General features: G+C 45.3%; 1 protein-coding gene across 1 annotated transcript in view; it reads right to left on the bottom strand.

Annotated features, from left to right (window-relative positions):
- LOC139102754 (uncharacterized) overlaps positions 1-26,744 on the bottom strand; it is a 118,367-nt gene that overhangs the window by 43,529 nt on the left and 48,094 nt on the right. Inside the window, exon 4 of the mRNA XM_070656878.1 lies at positions 19,149-19,186. Within this exon, the coding sequence (XP_070512979.1) occupies positions 19,149-19,186 (38 nt within the window). The remainder of the gene's footprint in view (positions 1-19,148; positions 19,187-26,744) is intronic.

The raw sequence follows: 26,744 nt of genomic DNA, 5'->3' as shown, positions 1-26,744 counted from the left end.
AACGAGACACGGATAAAAAGGGCCGAGGAAAAAATTTCCTTCTTACGTTTATTTCTTAAAGATCTGAATCGCGCAAAGTCACGAATATAATTTCTGTTAATTACTACGTCTTAAAATTTTTTTTTATAATTTATGAGTAGATTTGAGGATATAAATAATAATTGCAGGCGTACTAACGAATGATACATTATGTAATATTGTGCGAATTGTGAAGCACGAGGTTCGAATGGCTCATCACCATATACATGTATTCCGAAAGCTTATCAAAGCTTGCATGTGTTCTGTTCGGGGATTCGCACGCACGGTGCTCACCCCTTTCGACCCACGTGAGCCGTCGGTTGGTATATCTTCCGAAACCCTCCTTCTCTATCTCTCCCGTTCCCTCCCCCGTCCTTGCTATGTCCCTCCTGCTCCTCGGTTCAATTTAAACTTTGCCCCTGCCAAGCCAAAAGCCGCATTAAGATTTTTTAAGGTTACACGAGAAGCTATATCGCCCGGTGATTTGGCACATCTACTCGAAAGGCTTCGTGCACGTTACCCGTACTCGTCACACTTCCGGAATACCGTTTATTCTTTAGCGAGCACTTTCGTACCTCGTTCCAAGGATATTTCGCGACGAATATTACTTTCCGCCGATTTTCCTTTTCGTTAATTTAACCGCGCTGTTGTCGAGAGATCAAAGGTGCCGCTTGCTTTTTCACGACTGGAAAAGAAATTAGACGGTATGGATTTTAAGGTATTTAAGCAATTGATTGCGACCGTACACGCATGGACTCGCAATTCTCACGGAGACGGAACCCGATTAATGATAATGTACTCTTTCTCTCTCGCTCTCTCGCCCTTGGATAGTATTTTCCGTGGGAGAACCATCCTCCCTGCCTGCGCCGCCGTCACGCCTTAACCCAACCTACCCCAAATCCGTACGAGGGAAGTTTCAACTCCAATTTGCCATTTCGTGACTGCAGCGAATCTTGCATTTTTCTTTCCCGAACAAACGTCTATCATTCTATCACGAACCGCGAAACTTTTGTTCCCGTGTCTCGTCCCACCTTCCGCCTTCCACCTTGCGTGGATTGGCCCGTATCATCCGATATTTCCTTCGACCGAGATATATTCTTGCCGTGCGAGAAACTACGGGCTATAATTAGCTGCGTTGCGCGCCGTGATCGACCCGCGTGAAATCTCGTGTCCTTTCGGTATTTTGTTTTCGCTAATGACGTATTTGCGTACCGCTGCATCCTCGCGTGTCGATTTGCCGTACAAACGCGAGGTAAAATCCGAATAATTCAATCATACGCGCCCGAGTACTTGACGCAATTATTTTTCAGCGCAGCGAATCGCGAAAACAGCTCGGTCGCTTTCGTTTTATTTCTCGCCGTTTTAAGTAGTCGATTGTCAGGCTCTTTTTTTTTTTTTTTTCTTTTTACTTTTGAAATGCGTTAGAAAAAATCTGAGAACGGAAAATGGCTAACGAGAGGAAGATAAACGAAAGAGCTGGACGCGGAAACGGAGGGAAAAGAGGAGCTGCTGCTATTTGGTCGTTAGCCAGTTGGCTAATTTCCAGTAGAAATCATGAAAGCGAGGTCCGCACGAGGGCAACTGGCAGAAGCCAAGGGTGACTCTGATCATTCGATGATGCACTCCGCTAACGTTCATCGACAATGATTTTACTCCCCTTTCGAGCCATTCAATGACCGCGCATCAGTAGCTTGTTCACCGTGCACGGATTGGCATAGCGCTGAAGCTTTTCGATGATTCTCCGTCCAGTACGTGCATCGCTACGCTGCCGTGCAAACTTTCAAGCGTAGACCCTCGATTGGGGTAGGTTAGGCCGGGTTAAAACTCACTCGCAATCTCCTTCTCCCGCCTGTTATATCCCTCTTTTTCTTGTTCTTCATCGTCTTTGTAACTGATATCACTCGTTTTTTTTTTTTTTTCTCTTCGTATTCCCGTATAAATTTATATCAATTATTGCATTAATAATTATTAAATTATATTATAAATGTAATTAAGTACTGCGGTGTCGAGTGATTATTCAACCGGAAGTTATTTAAGAGATTGATTCGGGAGCTCTCGTCGGGAGGAGCGCTCGCTCGAACAAGAGAGAATATACATAATATGAAGATTACCATCGTTTTCCTCGACAATGCGGCTGGTACGCAGTGTCACGTGGGAAAGAGACATTTGTGGAAGAAGCTCGTCCGGAAGAAGAAGTAGAACGGCGGCCGCGAGGGACAAGAAGGAGCAGCCGAGTAGATAGGTAACAAGGAACCGGGGTATCTGGAGCGCGAAGTGCGAAGAGTTTCCACGAGTCGCGCTTTCTGTTACTTCAATAGACACGACGAGTGTGTACCATCGCCGAGGGGTTTGGGCTCGACTCGACGCCGGGCGTAGGGTTGAAATTTCGCCACGCTCAACGCCAACGGCGGAAGTTTTGTCGCGATCCGACGACGACGTCGGCGTTGTCGGGCGCGTCGACGCCGCGACGACACTTGTCCGCCCGCGCTTAGATACCTCGTACACATTGTAAGGCTTTCTTAATGACGGAAGAAATTCTATCATACACGCATCCGTTTAGAACGCCTCCGTGCAGGGAGCGGGTTTTGTCTCCGGGGGTGCAGAAGCTAAGGTTCGCGCGAGAAAACGTGAACGGAGGCATCATTAACGACCGTGACAGCGCGTCATTGGCGTCGAACTCCTCCGGCTCGCATTAGAAAAGCTTCGGGTGAAGGGGGCGGCGGGAGGATGCAAAAAAAAAAAAATCCCGATGGAATGCCCATCTCGTATGCTTGAATCGACTTTAAGATCCGCGCGTATTATTCAATCTCCTTAGTGTCACTAAATACGAATGCGACATTCTCGGGGAAAATTATTCTTGACTCGAAATCTCAAAACGTAAGTGTGTATGTATACCGAAGAAAAGATATGGCGTTTTCTTCGGTGATAGCGGCTAGCGTACGTACGTAATCTTAGGCGGCGGAGGCAAAGGATGAGAGAACGAGAAAAAAATCAGTCTTCGGCAAACCGGCCGGCGCGGTATATTACATGTAGTACATGTGAAACTCGACGCACACGACGTTAAAGTTACATTTGCTAGCTGCAGTCGTCATATCTTCCTCTCAGCGTACCTACTTAAGTAACTAACACCGAACGAACAGCGAACGCGAACGAAAAAGATTGCGAAACGATAAATTGCTAATTGATACGTGCGTGCATGATTTTTGTCGATGAGATTTCATATCTTCGCTCTAAGAATTAATGTTACGGGATATCGATTAACTAATTACTGAAAAAGCGGTAATGATAATAACGCACAAATGTATAAAAATTGTATAAAGATATTAATTACGAAACCGTCTGTAATTGTAATTATATAATAACTACGCAGCTGATTAAAGTAGTAAGTACGAGATATGGAAGTAGTTGAGAGTTAAAGAGTTGCGATATTATCGCGGATTTAATGGTAATGCATCATCGGTGCATATTGCGTTTTATTACAGATAAAAGCGGAATTTCCGCGCGATAAACAATTTACATGCACACGTTTTATACGAAACGAAACAAAACATGACTGGTCAACAAAATTATTTACATAATCTACATTACGCGCTTTGTTAAATAAAATTATTTCGCACGCTTCTCGTAGCGTATTAAAACTGACCAATTATTTGTATTTATTTCGGGTTTAACGCACGTGACATTATAAACGTTTTGTCTATACGCGATACCACATTACCCGATGTTTACACGTTATCACCGCGTTATTTTAATTGCTCCTGAATCACGTACGCACCAAAAGTCAGAGATTTCACACCAGGCGACATTTCCTCCTTAAAAAGTGCGTAATGCGAATATAGATAAAATAAAAAAAAGAATAGAAATGGGAAAGACTGAAACCTTTACCTATAACATTGACTGCGTTTTCCAACGCTGATACGAGAGCCGCCGTTCATGTCGACGCGATTCTTCTCAAGGCACACAGTGAAGAATTGAAGAAAAAAAAGGTAAAAGAAAAATAAAAAAAAAAAAAAAATGAAAGAAAAGAAGGAAAAACCGGCGGCGACGCCGCGTACGTTTGGCGTCTACCAATCGCGAGGCTGCCGAATCCGCGAAAAGAGGGCAGAGCTGACCGTTGAGCGAGTGTACGTAAAATCATCCACCGTCATCGATTCCCTCCCGTCGTCCACCCTTTTGTGGGTGGACCACGAGAGGGCGGCGGGCAGAGGGTGGTCAGGGGGAGGAGGGGGAGGGTGTAGGTCGTAAAGGGGATGGTGAACGAAGCGGGGGTGGGTTGCTGGTTTTCCGGCCGTCGGCCCTCGGTACACCGGCCGTCCCTCGACGCGCCCTGCTTCATAGTTCGCACCCTTCACCTCCCGGGCCTCTCTAGCCGCCCCGAGGTCATCAAACACCCGACGTCAGCCTGGCCGGAGGTGGATGGGCTTGGAACCGGCCATTTTTTGTCTGGCCAGTCAGTGAGTCCCAGGGATCAGTGAATGCGCGCGGGGGCAGTTGTCGGGCGCGGGCAAGAGAGACGAGGGCAGTAGATGCAGGGGTGAGTGCGGCAACCATCGATCAGCCTCGAGGCTGGACCGCGCAATGATTTTTACCCCTTTGTCCCACCGTTCCCTTCTCCTCCCCCGGTCGCACCACGGGCCATGTTCACTATAGTTGAGCTCACATAGGAGAATCGGTGTGTCTGCGTGCACACACGCGGTGCAGGTACGCGTCGCGTATGCAACGCACGACCACACGTCCAGGTAAGCGACACACGCGCTCACGTCACACGGACGCGGTGCATCTATAACTTTTTCTGTCGTCCTCTCTCGGTCTTTTCTCTTTCTCCCTCGCGTTCTCCCGTTCGCTTTCTCTCTTTCCATCCCTCGCTCTCTCGCTCTCGTCCTCGCTCTTTCTCTTCCTCTCCTTTTTTTTTCTCTCTCTGCTTTTTCTCCTTCTCGCTCTTTTTTTGCTTCGCGTCTGCTCGCTCTCGGTCGTTCTGGTATCACGGAAACACGGTTCCTCTTTCTCTTTCTCGTTCGAAACCTGCCAGAGAGGCCGCCTGGCCACGCCCTCCACCCTCGACGGCCCCCAGCCTCCTCCTGCTGCCCTCGTCCGTCACGAACCATCCTCGCCCAGCCACCCCTTTTCATCTCCCGCCTTCTGCCACGCAACATCCGTACGAGCCTGGACCAGCGCGCTTTTTTGCATTATCTCGTTTTTGCAAAAATATGCGGACGCTAATCCGCAGGGCTAATTCGTTCTCCGGCGTCGACCAGCGCACAGCCTACCCTTCCTACCCTTCCTAGCAGTGGCGTTGCTTGTCCGCCGCTCGCTGGACGCGTTGCGACTCTCGTTAGGATGTCTGCTGAGGATAATTCATGGCGAATTATGGAGCTCCGAGCACGATTCGGCGCAGAGCCGCGGATGTTTCTCGTCATTTTCAATTTTCAGTTTCCACGACTCTCCCTCGAATTTTTGGAACGTCGACTTATGGCCGTAAATCAGACGGAGCAAGGCGCGTCGTATTTCCCGATTACAAGAGAGGGGAATAAAAAAAAAAAAAAAAAAAAAAAAAGGAAAAAATCAATCGCCATGGATTACGTCCGAACTCGCAATTCTAAATTAACGGAAGATTAATTCCGGCTTCGATTCTACTTTTTAAACAGCGGCAGAAGGGGGTTATGGAAAGACTTCCGATTCGCGGGCGAAAATATTACATTCGGAACACAACATTTTGTAATAATATAATATTCTACATATCGTATGACGACGCGCGATTTATTAACGTGCCGAACATATTATATCGCGCGTACGTACGCGCGCATCAAAAAGTGATAACACCGCGGTAACACTTTCGAAGTACGAGCCGGTATTAAACACATCAGAATCTATTATCTCTTTTCGAATCGTTGTACATCGAGCACCGCGCACATTCGGCTAATTACGCGCATTAGTCCGCCGCTATAAAGGACGACGGGCGATACGTTAAATCCTCCTTGAATCCTTTAATATAGCTATTCTGCGCCGATGCTGTTAAACACGAGCTGACGAGGCTTACGTGGCGGGAAGTTGCTTCTCCCGGCGATACGCGGATAATAATAATAAGTACCGTCCGGCAGAGTTCCGCTCGGTGCTGGAAATGATTTTTCATCGCTACTCTCGAATTCTCTCTTTATTCCCGCGTAATCCGAGTCTCGCGTACGTCACACACACGTCTACGTCGTGACGGGTTTCGTAGCTCTCTTCGTTTCACCTCCCTCGCCGCACATCTCTCTTTCTCTCTTTTTTTTTCCGTCTCTCCCTATCTACCATCTTCCCTGCTCCCCCTTTTTCCCCTTTTTTTCTACGAGAAAAGAGGAGCGGCGGATAGAAGCGGACAAACGAAGGCCAGGGGATGGTAGACGAAGAGAAGTTATATATATTAAAAAAAAAGAAGGAAGAAAAAAAAAATAAGCGGTAACATGACATCTGTTCTTTCGCTCATTCGTTTGGCTGGCTTCCGCTGTGAGTCGCGATCGCGAAAAGCGATTATTTCATACAGTTAGCCAGACGGATTGTGCATTATGCAGAATTGCGAAACGGCGCGTTTCATCCGAAGAGAAAGAAAAAGAGAGGGAGGGGAGGGGGGCTGGACGAGGAGAAGCGCGGCCGGGGTGGACGAGGAGAAATTCCGTGACCAGCGTGCACGCTCGCGAAACTGCCGGACACGCATCGTCGCATACGAAACGGTGGGAAGCACGAGAAATATCTCGCGTGAAAAATGCACGCCGCGCCTCGAGCGTCGAACCGCCCTGAGTATTCTCGTACGGAGCAGCGCGGCATGACGTACGCGGTGCATAGCTATCGACTCCGGTGTTATGAACTTCTCGGAGAGGGATGCGCGTTTCAACTAGTCTCGGACATAGGAAGTTATAAATGGTAAGTCGTAATGAGACTTTGCGCGAGACGTCTTCGCGACGAGTTATAGCGGGAATGGATTGCCTCGCATTTTTCTTTCTTTCTTTTTTTTTTTTTATTTATTTTCTTTTTATTAATAGAAGACTTAAAGCACCGGCAAATCGATCATTTAATCACCGAATGAAGAAGCGAGTTATACGGTAGGCCGTGCGATACTTTTCTCCAACGTACGCGTAACTATTTAAAGACACGTCTGCCATTGTACCGAGCAATGTGGATTAATTAAACGGTCGCGTAGAAATAAATTGGATTTGTTGGTGCAACGAGAGCTTTACCGCGCCTGCGAAGATACCAATTTCTCGCGGGCGTCCCTTGGCATGTAAAATTCACGACTGATTCCGGATTTGTCTGCGAGGACGCAGACCGGGGTGAGTAATCGACGTTCGATCGGAAACGAATGGAAAGAATTTGGCCGGTTAGTCTGCAGCGCAACGGCGGATGCTCCAACAAATCCGGTAAAAATTAGGCTGTGTAACTGAGAGGAGGAAATGCATTATCAGCGTTTTGAATCATTTAGGTTCGCGCCGGGGCTTACGATAGGAATGCGGACGTATTAAGCAACGTATATCTTCCGTGATACGGATATCCCATGAATGCCGGCAGGAGTTTTCAGTTAATTCTTAAATGACCGGAGTACACCGCTTTTTTTTTTTTTTATGAGAGTAACGTTGCACCGTCGTAAAATAAACTGCGTCGGAAATTGCAAATCAGTTATTAACACAGTATCGCGATCGTATATTTAAGATGCAATTGCACGAAAAATTATACAGAAGCATAGAAGAACGTTGAAAGTAATCGTTTAATAATCGAAAGGTATGCTTCGACCGTGCTTTTTATAAATCGGATAAGATATGAGAATTATATTTTGCCGGGGTTAATCACATATGTGGTGATAATCATTGCAATGATACTTAAATGAAAACTATAATTTCACACTGTCATTATGAAAAGCGTTCCGAGAGGGTAGCGTCATTAGACCCTAACGGCACTTCGCTGTAGGGTGTGTTCAACGGGAGCCTCGCGTGGCAGCCACGTGTCAAACGGTCCAATTTGCCGGGCGGCAGTTATGTTCCCCAATTAAAAAGGTAACTGTTTTCGTTCCTTCTCCTCAATACAATTAGAACAGTTGTAGTTGTTGGATCTAGAAAGCGGAGCGTTTTCACCTGGGCGTTCAATGTCGACAGTAAAGAAATCGAGGTTTTCATCCTCGAGAAATTGGTTTTTTTTTTTTTTTTTTCGCGTCTGTTCTCTTTTTTTTTCTGTACGCAACAGACGGCAAACGCCTTAGTGGAAACTGTCAGCTGACAGGAGACTAATTAATCCGAGTTTCACTTTAACAATGACCGAAAGTTAATTGGTAACGGCTCAGGCACACGTAAGCGTATTAAAAATTGTACGACGTTACGAATTTCCTACACGTTTCTTACGCGATCTGCCGCCGCGAGGTAATTTCACAAAGTAAGTCCCCGAAATTGTTAATTGAAATTATGTGTTCTCTTTCTGGGAATTACATTACGCGGCATTAATCGAGATTTCTTTTCTCACGAACCTACGTGTCTTACTCTTAAGGACGATTTTGTGAGAGAACAATTTAATAGGATTTCGTGTATTTTCTGTCCGCTCTTCCGTTCGGTTGTTGCTTTCTACCACCGCTGCAATTACTGAAAATTGCATTCGCGTTGAATTATATCGAAAAAGAGAGAGAATTCAGGGCTAATCGAGTTATATGATGAAAACCACTGGCGGTCAGCTAGCTTATCGTCGGGGTTTGCATTCTGCATCCGCGAAGCCAGGATAGCCCGCGGAAGGGTTGAAATAAATCGCGATGGTGGATTCGCGCTAACTTCGCGGGTGTTCCGTATTTTATATCCTTGTGTTGCGCCGCGCCGTTCGAAAATTCGACTAAATAAAAATACAGCCGTGCACGACCAATATATTTCTCTGTTCGATCCGTGGTTGCAACGTGTTGCGCATTAATTGAATTACCGTAAGTATTTTTCGGCATCAATGAAACATGTAGCATAACGATACTTTATCGTCGCGGTAAATACATCGTGGCCGGTACAGCCGCGAAATCTAATAAATGCAGAAGACTCCGCTCTCTTCTCGTTTGCGAGCGAGTTTATTCAAGACACCTCTACCTATCGATGTAAGATGGTTACACCCTCGACTTTTGTACTTACTCAATTTTTGCGCCGTACAAACTGCCGCCCCGGACGATTATAATAGAAAGGCACTTTTTCACTGACATGGCGAGTGATTAAAGAGACGGATTTACGATGACGACACATAGTCAGCGGTGCCTTCCCGTTTCGACGGATTCGCGACGACAGTTCGATCGATATCGATTGTACTCGGGGACGAAAACCAACGCGTGTCGCGAGGCCGGAAGTTAGCTCGCAGCTACTAAAGCTCCGTACAAAAGTTTATGAGTTGTATACAGGATGGGGTTGAGTGGGTGGCGGTCGGAAGGGCGGCAAAAGGGGGTAGTTGGGCAATGTGGTGGTTCACGGTGAGCAGTGGGGAGGGAGGGATTGAAATGGTGGACTCAGGAGAGTGAGACAGAAGGGGTGAGGAGGATAGGGCAGCGGCAGCAGCATTCGAGGAGGAAGATAGGCGCGGGCGAGCTTTGATGTACGAGCTTACGCCGCGGAAAGAGAAAAAGAGGGCGAGCGCGAGAGAGGAAGGGACAAAATTTTCGCTGGCAAAGGGATGAAATACGATTTTATTTGCTGCTGGGGCGCGCAGCCGTCCGCGATGGGGTTGGCAGTCCAACTGTCCGATCCCGTGCCGTCCAGCATCGCGCTGGACCGGTATAATGAATAAACTTGCGACTTGCGCCGGCGATAGAAAGACCGACCGTGCGCTCTCGAAAAGAAATCCGTAATTATTCCTGCACGTAGACTCGGCGTATCTCCTCTTTCGATCAATCACCGGCGCGATACCGCGACGATACATCGAGGACACGGATAGTTCAATTTTTACCAAATAATTCGCAACGGAACATCCCCATGACGTAGCGATGTGTCACGGCTTCCTGTGACAGCGATTTATTTTTAGACGAAAATTGCGTTTTCTTCACTTTACTTTTTTAACGGAAGCCATATTTTGACGATGTAAAAAAAATGTATGTGATATATCCGTAACGCTATTAACCACGGAATAATCTCAGACAGGCATTATTATATATCTAGCTTCGTATAACTTGTCTGAATTTGATATTAAAACAAGTAACATTGCGCGCAACGGTAATGAAAGTATTGAAATTGGTTTTCGCGCTGTCGTACCTCCGACGCATTTTCGATGAAATAACGACATTAAAAATGCAACCGGCAGTCGAGCCGTGTCCATTTCCGGGCAGCACATCCCCCGGTGATCGCGCGTCTTCCGCCGCTGCGAACTACCGACGCCGTTGCACCGACTCGCGATGTAATTCGGCGGCTCGGCCGTCACTTTACGAGGAAATTTGCATTAGCCCAGGACCCTTTTGAAATAAAAGGCCAACGAAAAAAGGTGGAAAGGGTGAAATAGCGGAAGGGATGATAGCGAGGGGGGCCAGAGGGTGAGAGAAAAATGGAACGAGAGTACCGGATGCGAGCAGAAAGAAGATAGAAACGCGCGTATGTGCAACGAAAGGTGCTCGTCTAACTCGAGCGCATGCGCCTCCACTATGCATTTGAGCCTCCCTCGCCCCGACACGTCCCTCTCGCGCCCTCTTTTTCTCTTTCCTTCTATATCTCCCACACGTAAGCGCCGGTGAGATTTATCTGGCGATGCGAGAACGTGAAACGCGGGATCTGCATGCGTGCAGGTGCATGTGAGATGCACGTACGCGGGCTCGTGTGCGTGCGCGAAAACCCCGCGGGAAGCCGGAGAGGCTCGGATGTCCAGCCCGCGAACGAGGGAAAGAGAGGAAGGGAGGAAGAGACAGAGAGGGCAGCGGCAGGGTCAGATAGGCCGAAGGAAGGGAGAACGGAGGAACGCAGGATGGAAAAACGTGCGACAAGGACAGCTTCCAGTCCGTTTCTCCCGACCGTGGAATGGCGAGTTGGACGAGGAACGAAAAGGACGAGAGTCGCAGGAGGTGGAGGAGGTAGGTGGAAGAGGACGATAACGGAGAGGAGAAGGCCGAGGGAAAGGGGGAGAGAATGAGATATGCTGATAGAGAGGTCCGAGCGCGGCGGAGAACGGCGGAAAGAGTGGAACGGACGCGAAAAACGAGAGAGACGGGGAGGGGGAGGAAAAAGTGCACGTGTGTGGAAGAGAAAAAGAGCGGAGGAAAAATTAGAGGGAGAGAAAAAGAGAACGAGAGAGAGATGACTCGTACCAGGAGTGGGGGATTGTGCGAGGAGCACGAGGGGTGGTGCAAAGGTGACGGCGAAGCAGGCGGCAATGCGTCGGACGGAGAGAGTCGGAGGCTGACCAAAAAAAAAGGACGGCCGCTTCAATTCATTGATCGCCCGGCGGTCCAAGCGGCGACGCGCGGGGTAAAATAAAAAAAAGCCCGGAGTACGACGGGGAAGGAGGGTCAGGCATCGGGTCGCCGGAGGTGGTGAACGGGGGCAGGGGGCGTTGCGAAAAATCTCCGCGCAAAAAGTGCGCACGAGATGAAGCGAAACGGCGAGGAGGGCTGCTGGCCGGGTTCGGGGGTGGCGAGGAATTTACGAACGACGGGAAATCGTTGGAGACGACCTAACCGGCTCTTTTTTTTTTTTTTTTTTGTTAAAGACCGTCGGGCTATAGGTGTCTATCACTTTTTTTTTCTCATCAGCGATGTGCCGCGCGGGGCGTGCGACGCGCAAGAATTTCACGCGACGTAGGGGGCACAGCGGCGATTCGAGTGCCGAGCGAGTTCGCACCTCCGAGCCGGGTTCCTCGGGGGTTGAAGAGACGACGTGTACATTTTTCAGGATATTGGCAATATTTTACGCGACGTCGCACGCCCCCGTGCCGACTGTGCAAATAGACATAAATATGGCTTACGCGTGATTGAGAGAGAATCCGCTCCGTTGAAGTAACTGACGGTTAAAAATTACGTTTTTATCGCGCTTAAATTTTTGCATGACAATTCCTCGTGTTATCGCGTTAATACGCACACGCGCTTCCTATTTGCCGGCGTCAATATTCGTCCTGATATAGCGTGTATGCAGAACGATTTTGGGCGACAGCGCACCGAACGAATATTGGGTAATTTCTCAAGAACTCGCACAATATACATAATCCTGTTTCCGCCGAAGAAACTCGACCGAGAGGAAGGCAGATGATTTAGAGATGCACCTGGCAAGACTCCGAATTGAAGGAACCCTATACGATCGGAAATAATGTCTTAAAGCGGCTCGAAAACGGCGATATCCTATTTTTCTTCCACTCGAGCAGCCGCTCCTTGCACTTTTCAGAAACATCTGTATTTCGGGAGAACCCTTTCGCATTTCAGAGACAGATGCAAATCGGAAGGGTTCCTCCAGCGAGAGATCGGAAGGAGTCGCGTCTTTGCGGTGACCGCACCCTTTTCCAAATTCTTTTCACTCTACGGCTTTGCTACGCACGATGCATCTGTCTCACCCACAATATCTCGACGATTTCGCTACCAAATTTAGTTCGTGATTCGATACGGCTATTGTGCATTCGCATTTGTCGAAAACGCATCTTGCGGGATCGAGCATGAAAGAACATTCGCGACGGCTTAAAAGAAACTCAGCGTGCTACAAAATGAATAATCATTACGAGTTATAACATTTGCGATTTTTTTTTCCTTCCTCTTTCTCTTTACGATACTATAGATGGGTAGGTGTTTGAAGTGTTGGAAATTAAGATGAGATAAGCGACGACGGAAAGTCCGGCCGGTCGTCAAGTGGCTTTTAAACCGACTCTTGTTCCCCTTCGCTACAATTAATTGTTTCCTTCCTCTATTCTTAGCTCACAAAATCAAGTAAGCACTACAGCATAAGTGTGCAACGTATATTTTATAACGCATTGATATGTAAATTTTTGCACGATAAAGATAAACAATTTTTGATATTAATAAATTAAGATAAATTAATACATAAATAAAAGGTAGTGAAAAATTCATCTTTACGCTTTTTACAATTTCACATTATTTTTCTAAAATAATATGATTTACTTTGTAAATTTACTTCAAAGAACGTTACCGATTTTAATTTATGTAATTTCATCTAGCGAGTTCATTGACGTGTAAGAAACAAAGAAGTCTGGTTCCATAAATAAAAATGTTCTCTATTAGGCACGAAAAAAAAAAAAGGAAAAAAAAATCTGAGAGAAGACACTGGCGGCCAAGCTTTCAACGAAACGTGTACTTGGGAGATTAGTGCGTTTTACTGCGCGATACTTTTTTTTTTATCTTTCTCTTTCTTTTCCTTTTCCACTTTTCTCTTGAGGAGAGAAACGTGTGGCCGGTTGCTTTGAGGATGGACACTCGCGTACATTTTATGTTTCTTCTCTTAAGCAAAAGAGCGAGGACGAACGAAACACGTCAGAGATAGCAGAGTCTCCGCGAAAGGAAAAAAACCGGGGAACGAAATTATCAAATATTCTTCTGCATTTTACGTTTTTATGTACACGTAACATTTTTATATATAAATATTTTTAACTGCTTTATTTCAATCACAATTATCTCGAAATAATTGCGTTAAAATATAAATAGAACTTCTATCGATTATTCGAGTTTCCCTCAAATAAACCGGTAATAAAATATGTACTTTTCGAACTTGCAAGGAAATTATTTTCTGCAGTTCGTACGGAAGGAAAATTCGTCGAATGTCAGCCGCAAGAGTGGCCCCTGTAATTTGCACCGCAGTTGCGGGCACATAGACGGACGCGCACGCGATCACGAGCGATAAATCTTCGATTTTCGACGCGGGGTCTCTCACCTTGGGTGATCGTAAGTCCCGAGGAACACAGGAGGGACGAGGAAGACCCTACGTCACCACACGCGGCAGCTGCCGGTACGTCATACTTTTTCTTTGTCTCAAAGAACCCTCCTCTTCAGTCGGTGCTCTTTGGGGGTACGAAACGGGGGCCACGCGCCCGTGGCAGATGTTCCGTGACGCATGCCCCTTTGCTTCTGCATATTACGTACTTATACTTGGAATTCGCGCGTACAAGGCGAGTAACACGCGACCGATTCCCAATGTGCACGCGCGTGATTCTCAACAACGAACCGAAAACCGTGGGGTGACAAATGTTCTATGGAATGACCGACGGACAATGCGGCGGAGGGGGCTGCATCTAAATTTCATAACAACACCCTTTGCGAAATCTTTCGAGTTCTTGAATCAAAGTTGTAATTTAGACGAAATAGAGAGGAAAAAAAAATGCAATCTTTATACGATGTAAGGCGCCGTTTCCAAAACGAGAGAAATTATAATAATGTAAACCAGAGTTTATAAAAAAATAATATAACGTTAATATAATTATTTGAAAGATGATTTAACTTAATGATTATTAATTTTCATAATTTTAATAAAATTTAAATTTAGTATTAAATAAATTGTAATTTAATTTGCGAAACAAAAAGCCAAACAAGCCAAAAATATTAAAAAAAAAAAAAAAACGTCGTAGATAATAAATTTTAAAACAAGATGAACCAATGTGCGTTTCACTTCTTTGAAATTATTATTCTTGGTAACGGGAGAAGAAACATCCGTATATCTGCATGCAGTACGTCATACGAACTCATATATCTTTAGAAACCGCCCCGCGCGATAACAGCGAGCCTCGTGATAAAGAACAATATAACGGTCTTGTTAAAGATACGCCTACTACGATAAAAGTGAGTCGCAACGCGCAGCGATCAAGCGAAACGCCGCTGAGAGAATTGAACGTTTTAATCAAATCCACAATTATATTAGCGAGCGCAAATAATTTGAATACTTTTGCACATATCGTTGAGTGTTCTAAAAACACGTAAACATCAGTATATACCTGTTGTGTCATTAAAAGTTAATATTTAGTTACAAAAATCAAATGGTATTATTTCGTTTTTATAATGGCCGCGTATTTATCTTTAAATATTTTATATCGTGTCGCAAATCGTGTAAAATCGTATATCGCGGTAGATTATATTTTGGGCTACAATTAGGATATTTCGGTGAAGAGAAAGGGAGACATAGGAGACGGACGCTTCTTGCCTCGGCATACGTCGTCACACCTGACGTCACATACTCGTTAGGGGGCAGATGGCCCCCCTCTCAACCGTGACGTTGAGTTCACGGGGTACCTGGCGGCGTCTATCTATGGGACCTTTCCCTTGCACTTTCCTTCCTTCTCTCTCGTTCCCTTCGGAGTCCCATAAGGTGAGGTAAAATAAAATAAAACTGGCGAAGGGAGTTCCCTTCTCTTCGCGCACACACGCACAGCTGCTCAGGTAGCACGAGCTACTTCCACGTTGGAGGACGGAACTGCCATGGGGCACCCCACTGGTACCCCATAGAAATTCCGTCTGGCCAGACGTTCCCTCGACGCGCACGCCACCGAAGGGGAGCGAGGGAGAAAAAAGAAAGAGGTTATCAAGGTGACGGAACTACGATCGATTTGTAGAGGTATTAGTATACGGAAACGATTCGCGCGCTGCACATATATGTGCAGGGAGCGCAATTCCCGTACAGGGGGGGGATTGAGGGGGAGCGTACTTCCGAATGCCACTATGTGCGCGCATTCATCACACATCGGAAGGCATACACGCGCTCAATTATCTCCGCAACAAAAAGAGAATATGTTTTTTTTATTTATTTAAAAAATATGAGTATACGTATGAAATAACGTGGTACCAAAATTTTGCGTTCTTTAGATCGTATTACTTTTTTGACATAATTTTGATGGGTAAAATTTTTTTTGTGTTTTTTTTTTTTTTTTTTTGAAATTAATTTAAATAAAAGATATAAAGCTAATTTTGTTTTTTAATTGCCAAAGTCTCCTCAAATACCGTTTTGTAAACCTTTATCTATTGTTCGAGACCTTTCACTTGTCTCAAAAATTCTTTCATACAAGAAATAACGATTTTCAACGTGCGCGCAAAATGTGTAAGCTATCGACGCGCATATAACTCAATCTTTACAGATTTTGTGTGAGCTGATTCCCTGCACAATATATTGATACACGAGTAATTGGCGCAGACGGAATGATCAATGCGCGGCCGATACGTCGACAAAGATTTCCGGACAGACATAGATGGACATCATTGTGCACTCTGATTTAACCTAAAGCTATCGAAGCTGTCTTGTTAGTGTGACAAAAATTGGCCGTAGAAATAGCCAAGGAAATTTCTATCTCCTTTCAACCTTCTTTGCGAATTGTAAAAGACGGCCTAATTGCGACGTGAACGTAGCGGGGAAAAGAAAGATTTACAAGGTGACAAACGAGCGTGGCCGATCGCATTGTACGATGTATTTCTGCGCGAAGTGATCCCGCTCTTAAATGATCTCTAAACGTTCAATAACGATGTCTCGAGCGGGCCTTTTCACGCCTCAGTTAAAAAAGGAGGCAAGGAGGCAAGAGCGGGCAGTCGATTTTTGTCGCCCGCTCGTAAATCCCACTAATTCTCAGCACGAGACATCCGGTCCGGAATGCCGGCAAGGCGTCGCGGGGGCGTTTCGTGTGGTAAACATAATGTCGAGCCTGTAAAACCTGTCCCCATCCCCTTTCACGCGCAGCATCCCTACACGTCTTCTCGCAGCGCGTGCCAGCTTGCGACTCGGCAAATCGCAGCTTTTCCACCGATACCACCTGGGGGCGTCTTTCTTTCTTCGCAGTCCCTTTCTTTTTCTAGAGTTACGCGCTCCATTTTCATTATGTATTCCGCGACGTTTGTGTCACATCCTTAATACATCAATCATAAAAAATAAATTCTTACGCACGTAAAAAGAGAAAAACGTTTACTATTACGATTATTTGACACGACCGACTAAAAAATAATTTTGTATTATTATATGCATGTACAAAATAAATTAAGAATTAATAATTAATAAAAATATCTTTTCTTCTGCCTCAATTATCTTATTATTTCATAAAAATTAAATAATAAAAATGAAAAAAATATTAAAATAATCCAAGAAGATAATCCTTTAATATTTTTTTTTTTTTATTTGTGCCTTTGAAATTTTATTGTCCGTAGTAACGTAAAAATTCTTTATGATAAATGTATCGGGAAGAATTCGCATCTTCTCAAAGCACACCAACGCACAGCATTATCCCTTGTCGTATCGCTATCCACCCACTCGAGTCGCCGCTCGTGCGCGCTTAAATCTCTCGGCACGAGGTACAATAAAAAGGGAAAAAAAAAAAACTAGACGAGCGAATAAAGTATTAGGGAGCGATCAAAAAACGTAACTGTTGTCGGTACCTACGTTTCCCCCGCCGTCGTTAAGTGCGGAATTCTGTTCGCGGCAGATTGGTCGATCCTCTCAACGGTATCCGGCACCAATTTCGAGGCTCTTCGTCTATAACGGAAGATTAAAGGTACTAATAACGAATGCGAGCGGGGGAGAGAGAACCGTTCATGGGCTGCGAACTACCGCTACACATCGTCTTTCGCCGCATGACGCACAATGACTTCCGAAACATATGTCGAACGGCCTTCTTCCTTCGTTTTCCCGACGCCGACCCGCATCGAGATGCGTTATTAACGTGCGCGAGGGGGTGGCGGCAAGAGAGTTTTGTCGGTCGAGCGACCGCTTCCGAAGTAAGAGAGAAAAACGCCGGGGAGACCCGGGAGGGGTGAGAAAATCCATTTTCACGTTTTAGACCGCATCGGTTTATAAGACACGTGGGTGGAAGAGGCACGGATCGAGAGAAACGAGAAGGGAACCGGGCCATCTGGTACCAAGTTTGCGGCCTACTACCGTTTCGAAGGTACGCTCCGCCCGTGAGGGTTCTTTAAATCCACCAGAGACACGCACCTTGAGACCTGTCCCGGCCAAGGACCCTCGATCGGCCCTTTAAACATCGACACCGAAGCGAAGACACCGAGGCGCCCTTGCGTCCCTCGTGCCTTCCGCCGCCGACGACCTCGGGGGTAACCGCCGGATGAATAGTATGGTTCTTTTCATTTCCGACTCGCGTGTATTCTTTCATTCGGTCGGCCTCAATTAACCTCAAGCCGGACAATCGCGTTTTCAATTTGTATCGCGCTCAATAACTTTAATGCTACTCTACTAGAAAAGGCGCGCTTCCCCGCGAGCGTTTGCAAGCGTTTTATGTCACCGATTTGACCGGCGCGATAAATTACATCTAACTGGCTTCTTACAAAGCGTCGTAAAATAAATATAACCGTGTGCACGTAAATCAACTTGCATCAGCCAATGTATTCCTATTAAATCAAGTACTCGGAAGTAGCGATCGTAACGCTGAGCAAAACCTTTCGGTACCTATCGATCACACGTGAACATTATTCGTGCCGAGTATTCGTGCTGTTTGCGTGGAAGATCAGGGTGGTGTTGACAGTCGACCTAACCGACAAAGCCAAATTAATTTGCAAATTGCTGTTCAGGCGAATAGGAGAATATTCATTTGCCGTGATCGTGGCAACGATCATATATCGAGCGAAGAAGATAATGCACCGTGTTTTTAAATGTGTGTATAAAAAAAAAAAGGAAAGTATTAAAAAAAACTTGCAATCACAGATGCTGCCAGTATCCTTGGCTCAGTTTCGTAATTCTCGTTATATTCTCCTGCGTTTCTTTGTATTCCTACACGTTTCTCGCCGATTCATTATGGATCACCGATACGTATAGAGGGCAGATAAGCAAAGAATGCATCGTAGAGCCTTCATTGTCATTCAGAGTATATCTGTGGAGAGCTGACAGCGAGTCTCTTATTAGGGAAGGAGTCAGCAAGCATGATTATGTACCTTAGAGCGTCTCCGTCCTTTCTCTTCACTCTTTCCCCCTGTCCCTACCTCGCATTCGATATCTTTCTTTCTTTCTCTAACGGCTCGACGCCCGGCGTCATCCTTGACGTCGCGCGACGACGAAGCAACCGCCACGACGCGAAGTTGCATTGTCAACCCTCAACTCGTTCATATATGCACGCAATGGCGTAGAACAACGAGAAATTGTCGGCGTAGCGACTACAATAGGCGATCGCTGGCTCCCGATTTGTTTCGCGCGAAAAGTCCGTTTCGCGGGACGAGGTGCTTGACTTTTTTTTGCGAATAAAGCTAGTATCGAAAATGTACTTACGTTGTACGTTGCCGTGGCGGTGCGAAAGGTGCCGTCCCCTGAAACAAACGAACAAAAAAGAAATTAATTATTTGTCGAATATCTCAAAATATAATTACACATATACATATATCTCGATGTTATAATAGTTAATTTTATTTTATTGCGCTGTCGTTTAATTTTTAATAAATAGCTACTTCACCCGTGAAACTTTAATCGATAGAAAGAAAAAGTATTCCGCGCTTTTACTTTTGTTTATTCTAATACACTTTTAATCTCTAGCGCTGTTATTCGCACAGTTCTCGTCGGTAAAGTATTTTTATGGAAGAAGCTATTATACATGCTGAAAACTTTCAGAGACCATAACGGAACATTAACAAATTTGTAAAAGTGAAATTGCAGAGAACTAAGCCGTACTCCTCGAAATTTGCATATCTACCTCGCCAATGCCGCCCAAGGCGATATTGTCGTCACAATGAAACCCTCTCCAAAGCTCGCCACCATCCCCAACACAGTCGCATGGGCTATGCAACGCGCGCGTGTCGGCGACGAGCTTTTGCCTCGCGTCACACGTGCCAAAGTTCACGAATTTCGATCGCGCATAAATATCGAGGCGATATAAATATAGTGCTGCGTTCTCTGCCGAGATTCCTCGCAATATACTCCACAGCCAAAAATAAAGGGATTCTCTCGCGCAGCACGGCGGGATTATTTAATCGAAAGCGCATGAAATAAAATTGGAAAAGTGTGTCGCGTATTGGCGTTAATTGACAATAAATCTCAGCATAAATTTTTCTATTAACATTAATCTTTCTCTTTATACGTTTTATTTTATTTTATTTTTTATTTTATTTTATTTTATTTTATTTTTTTTTTTTCGCAGTCAGATGACTCATGTAAGAAAGCATCCGCGACGAAGATATTAGTTCGCGATACGCCCCGCAAGCAATTCGATAGCTTGACTTCATTATTCGTAACTCCAAGCGTGACCGCCCACACTTCCATCCACTGCATTGTTTCAATTGGAATGCACGGCGAAGGATCGAGGAAGTAGAAGTCGGGAGGAGGACGAGAGCGAAGGAGATCGTAGGTGTGAGGCACTGTTCGACGGCAGTATCTGAGACAGTTTCGGCCGGCAAGATTTAACAAATAGGTAAAGTTTCGTCGCGAGGATGCCGGAGTTTGCGGATTCTCCGGCGTAACCTCGACATCCTCTCTCCTCTTTGTTCTCAAGTTTATGATGTATTAGCTGCTCCCTGTTGTATCCCTACCTTTCTCTTTCCCGTTCTTTCCCTATCCATCTTCCAGCGTTCCTTTCCTCCACCGTCAACTATGTCTACTCTCTAGAGCTAGTCAATTTATGCAGCTCCGGGATCTAAGTTGCAAGAGTCTACGTAGCTCGCGATATTACGAAAGATAATAAAAAGACTACGCAATAAGGCCACCTTTTTGAATCGACGAAGCATAGATATTTCATCGTTATATCAATCTTTAAAAATGTAAAGGAGCCTCTTAGCGCAGTGAGAAGGACGAGATTTCTGTCTGCGCATTCGCACGATTCCAGCGCGGTTTGTATTTCGGAAAGCAATCAAAATTTTTGACCGTCGTCTTGCCGTGGCACGCAGACGCCACGGGATTGCCGTCCCGGGATTAATAAACTTCGTCGCGTTTCGGCTTAGCCTGTGGCGTAACTCCGCACGGAGAAAATCAATACCCGATATACACATCCCAAAGGTCCGCTTATACTTGTCGCGCTATCTCGCTTTTATCTCGATCGTATCTCGCATATTGGCGTACGCCTAGCGTCTGCACGTACATCACGCCGCCGTCTACACGGACACGCGAACACGGTGGAACACGCGTAACGCGCCCCGGCGAGCACGCATATCGGCGCCGCCGCCCACACATCGCTTCCCACACCCTCTCGCGGCTCTTCGGGGTGACAGATGGCTTTGTAGACAAAGAACTTAGCCGACTGGTTTTCGTGGACGTTGCGTAACCCGATAAAAGCAGGCCCAAGTCGATCGTTTCGACATGGCGAAGGTCGCCCTCTCCTCCCCCCTCCCCGTGCTCTCTTACTCGACAGCGCGCGGCGTACTTGGGGCGGGCACGATGGGGTTGAAAATCAAATCTGAGTGTCTCGATGGAAATCTTTGTCCGGCGAAGATTACTCCCGGCCAACGCCGCTCTCTTCGCTCCGTTCAGCCGCCCCTTTAATCGTCAATCAGATATTCCCCTTGTGACGGACTGGCGGGCCACGCCGGTCCGCGACCGAAGCGCACTTTGATCGCCGCGCCACGGCGATTAGACGATTAGGACCTTCGCTGGGAGGCATATTACGATCATCGAGGATAGAATTAGCCGCGGCCATTGTGCGCGAAATGCTATTGACGCTCTTGCGTGCTCGCGTTAAACTCTTTTCCGTCGTACGGCGCGGTGCTGCTACGCGTAATAGACTTAAAAATAGTTTCTAATGCGCCGCCGAGGGAAGTACGCGCGCCGATATATCAACGAGCCGCGCAATTATGACGTACGACGCGCGTTGTTGGAAACAGATTTATAATTAGTTTCCTGTTGTTATGACACCGCGTAAAGCGTACGCTCGTTAGGTATAGCGCTCGCTTTGACGATTTAGTCCTCGATACGCTTGTTCGAGCATTGACACGATATTTCTGGATATATATTATACGCGTTACTCATTATACATGCCGAATTATATTTGCGCGCTGTACGAATTACTACGCGAAATACTCATTAGTTAAATTTGTGGAGTATTCATAGTCATCTACTATTCTAAGCTTGTAAATATTGCATCGCACTAAGTTCAGCTAATGTTAAAATCTTTTTAACTTTACTACAATTAATGTGTTGTTACATTGAACAAATGACAGATTTATTAGCATTAATAGCTGGATTTATTTATGTTTAAGTTTAAAAATACGTTTTAATCATTTCCAAGTAAACGTAAATAATTATGTAATTTAGATAAATTTAGTTTAAAAAATATTAGCTTAGTAGTAACAAAATTAATATATTCGCAACGTTATCGATAAATTTTTTTTTTTTTATAACAGATGTATATATATTATAATAATATATATACATTTATAACAGATTTTATATATATATATGTTCTGAAAAGAATAACGATAAAATTATTCAGGGTCTATTGATTTTATGTCGCGATAAAGCTGACTGCTTTCAATCAAGCGGTGTCTCATCTCATACGGCGAGATTAGTTTTTTGAGTTCTCGTCTTACGTTCCATGCGTGATTAAGACGCGAGCACGCGTACGTGCATCCGAAAAAGGGGCGTTGAATCGATGGGTGGCACAATAGGCACGTGGCAGAATCTAATCATCACAAAAAAAAACCTCAGAGCGAGTCTATGTTTTTTTTTTCTTTTTTTTTTCAGTTTTCTATTCATCCCGTTAACTCTCTGGAAATTTATTAATTCGGATCAACGTCAGATGAATTCATTGTGTCACAATTATCTTTCTTTCGCACATTTGGAGCATTGAAAAAAAAGATGAGTAGTGGATCGCGGTTCAAGTAAGCATACCTCGCTCAAGAGAACAGAAAGTACTGAATTATAGGTTTCAACTGACGTTTTCTTCTCTTTCTTAAATTAATCCGGCTTCAGCAAACCACCGATACGGAATGCTAATTAGTAAGATAAAAGCGATATTGTTCTCATTAGAATGGAATCCTGAGGTGGAGGCGACTCGATGGAAATAAATCTGCCAATACGCCTTCGAAGTTCGAACGAATATAACTCTCTTACAATTAAACATGTATTATTCGGATGTCGCACACCAAATGCATCTCTGTTGCGGATTGTTGCCCACCGAGAAACACATATATCTAAAGTTAGCGTTTGATAACTAGCTTCATATTCGATTAAGTCTCTATCATGCACGAGAGACTCGGTTGTATCTAAAAGCGGGCTACGAACATGTGGCCCCTGCCTCAGGAGACGCCCCCTTTATTTAATCGTCAAAGCGGTAATGGAATATTCCGATCGTAACCGGGAAAGGGAGACTTAAACAGCGAGCGAGAATCTTCAAAAGAGTTATAAAAATTTACATTTTAATATATTACACGTCGAACTTCTCTATAATAATTTTTTTAAAAGACAGCTATATATATTTTTTTTTTACGTACGAAGCGACAAGGAGTAAAGAGTACCTCGCGATAACGTTTGTGGTACGGTGGTTTGTAGAGGCGATTCAAAGCGAAGTTATATAGGATTTCTGCGGTTATCAGTGTTAAGTATCCTAGTACGGGACCTGGGTTTCCTTACAGGAAGGACGAAGCAACAAGTGGCTTCTTAGCTCGGACAATCTTAGCTCGGTGTTCAACAAGTGTTTCCAAGTGAGCACACATCTTAAGATTGTGTACTTGGAATATAAATCTTTATCGCGAAATAATTTTCCTTTTAATCACCAATCTATTCCGTGCAATAACAGCGTTACAAATTTTGCATATATATATTTATTATACACGGTTTCAAGATCTTAATACAGTTAATAAAAATAACGTTTAAATAAAAATCATTGAGTGTCGCAATATGTTATTATAAAAAAATTTTTTTTAATAAAAATTATTATTTGGTTTTTCAATGCCAGGCTTCTAATAATATAATGTAATCAATTTAAATGCAAATTTAAACCGTAATAATGAATTGCATGGAATATTTACGGATTAAACGCTGTTGTATTTTCGATGTGATTGACTTCAATTTTAATCTGATTGAGTTACATAAAGAGCGCGACTTTTTCTCGCAAAATACGCGCAGTTGCATAAATCGGCTTATAAAGATGAGATTGAAATCTCCGGCGACGGGAAAATATTTCTTTACGGGGTTCGATTTATTCTCGTTCAAGTCGCTGTCGTTGAGAAATAATACGCGATATTGAGAACGAAGAAAGAGGTTCGGCTAATTTCACGACGAAGAAAAACACGAAGGAGAAAGAGGGTAGCCGGTTCTCGCGTGCCGTGTCTAAATAATAAAATAAAACCGACCCTCTAGTTCCTTGGCCCGCGCTCAATATTCCAACAGCAACAAGTTGATATCTCGTTCCCTCGATGTTTAAGGAGGCGGACGAAGGGGGGGGGGCTTGACCGAAGGAACGAAACGTCGTTGTAAAAATACGCTTATCCTTTCTTTCAAGTTTCACCGACAGGACGATTCTTTACATCAACAGGTTTCTCCGAGGCCCGCGGCCCGGAAAATCTTGGAGGGACAGAATCTCTTTGGCTGAGAGTGGAGGCCGAGAAAACTTGCGGCTCAAGAATACCGTGGGGAAAAGCGGACTTCCTTAGGGTCTCGGCTGAAAAGGGATGGGCGATTCCTTGAGGGTAAACGGAGCGAAGACGTTTGGATCGCGGCGTCTTGTAACCTGTTGAAGCGACATCCCTCGGAAGATAAACCGTCTTTTTACGAGAGAGAAGAAAAGGGTGTCGGGCAAAAATGCCAAAGGGAAACTCTTAGTTGGCGCGATTATCCGATTAAATGTTCTACATAATTGCAAATAACGATCGAGGTATAAAAGTAATTAATCTCTGTATTAAATTACATTAATTTTTTAAGGAATAATTTCCACGGCGGCGGAAAGGAAAAATTATGAGAGTAAAAAAATAAAGGTCTTTGGATGCTCGGAGACGAAAATTGCACACGCTGGGGTGGGTAGTTAAATATGAAGACGGTTTCTAGACGGCAAGATAACTAACAGCGAGTAGAGAAAGAGAAAAACCGTAGGGAACGAAAGATAGGAGACTGAAGAACAAGAGCTCTTTGAAAAAGTGACACCTTTGTTTTCCCAAAGGGCGCTTGAACGTAATGTGAAGGGTTAGTAGTCTCCAGGAAAATTGACGTTACGAGGAAATTACGCGGAAGCGGAGACACAAAACCCTCCCGTGCACTCTCGCACAATCGCACGTACACATGCAGAAACTCGTTAGCGCGTTTAATTATCGCATCAAATTGACACAAGATTGTTCAAATGTTTGAATTTGTCAATAGATGGTTTATAACGTTGCTAATTTATAAAATCAAGCATATAGCAACGTTTACACGACAATTGTTCTGCAACAATGTGTGCGTTATATTCGTATATTACATATTCGTTTTTTGGTTAGATCGGAACAGAAGTCACATATTGAACGTTGCCTCAACGCCCACGTGTCATTCGATTTATCCGGAAGGGCCGATTCTCTCCGAAGGATCGCCTGGCATTCTCCGAAAAAAAAAAAAAAAAAAAAAATAGATCGCTCAATCGGATCTCGGCTTAAGGCCCTAAGAGGTGATCGACCCCGGTCTGACTTTTTAGCAGCGTGTGCGCTTTTTGTGGGCGTGCGGGTTTCTTTATAAGACGTCGCAGGCATTGTGTCACCGTCAATGCGCCCCGCCGGGATAAATATTTAACAGCGCGCGGCTGCACCGCTACGTCAACATCCCGGAGGTTACTTAACGTTCTTCCGGCGGCCACCAGGAACTCATTGAGAATGCACTCGATCACTCGGCTTCCTTTGCGTTCCACCTTGGAAGCAACGGAGCCCGGGGATCTCGCATAGATACGAAATATGCAGAAACGCGATCGCGACGCGCTCGAGCGCACATCGACAAAAAGGAACGCCGCGGTAAAAGGGCAGAGGGACCTGCGCGCGTTGGGGGCGGACGAGGGTGGGCTGCTACGTGACCCACGAGCAAAATGAAAAGGAGATCGCCGATTTTGTTTGTCCACAAAACGCCGCGAGGCGGTTTGGCATTATGCGCCCGTCGTAAATAGACGGCGGTTAGCCACCTACAAGCAGATGATGTGCCTTTTCGGGATGCTGCGGGATTAACGACAGGCGGAGGTAGCGCGAGCCGATCGGGGGAGGTACGAAACAGAGAAACCAAATGACGAGAATCGTGCGGGAGTAATTTGAGATGTTCTTCTTCTTCTTCAGCTGCCATTGGGCAGATGCCGAAATTGGTACGGCGGAGACAATACTGCGGGGATAATGGACTTCTTAATTCGAGAACGTCTAGCTGAATGGATCTATTTCTGTCGGGAGGGACTTGCCGTCCGCCGTATCAAAAAATGTCGGTCGCGATGCAGCTGACACAAATTAAAAAACGCAGGAGCACCGAATAGTAATGGCAAAAGTAATTAAAATACCCGCGACGATTCGCTTGGAAAGCGTTACGTGTGGAAAATACGTCCGGCGCATTCTCGCGTTACGGCTGCAAGCGAAAGAGCAATAACAAATAGAATATTACCGAGACGTCTTTTCCTTCCCAGCATTTTCGCTCGCGCGCTCGTCTTCATTCCGCGGAGCGGAAATTAAAAGTTTTCTTTCCGTAAACGCGAAACGAGCTCTCTCATCTCCGAGACCATCCCTCGCACCGGAGACAAGTATGTACGCGCGCCAGCTCGTGAGGACGTGCATGCGACTCATTGTCAGCTGACACCTGTAGACCTACCTACGCGGGACACGTACGCGGCCACTTACTTACGAGAAAGCGGGGTGAAAAGCTCTCTCGCGCGTTCTTTTCATCGCGCCTCCCGGCTGCCTCGCGTCTACGATGTATCCAGCTTCGCTATATTCATTGCACGGCCCGGCCTCTTTA

Source organism: Cardiocondyla obscurior, linkage group LG05 (genome assembly GCF_019399895.1).
Source record: "Cardiocondyla obscurior isolate alpha-2009 linkage group LG05, Cobs3.1, whole genome shotgun sequence".
Taxonomy (NCBI): Eukaryota; Metazoa; Arthropoda; class Insecta; order Hymenoptera; family Formicidae; genus Cardiocondyla; species Cardiocondyla obscurior.
This window is presented reverse-complemented; position numbering and strand designations above follow the sequence as displayed.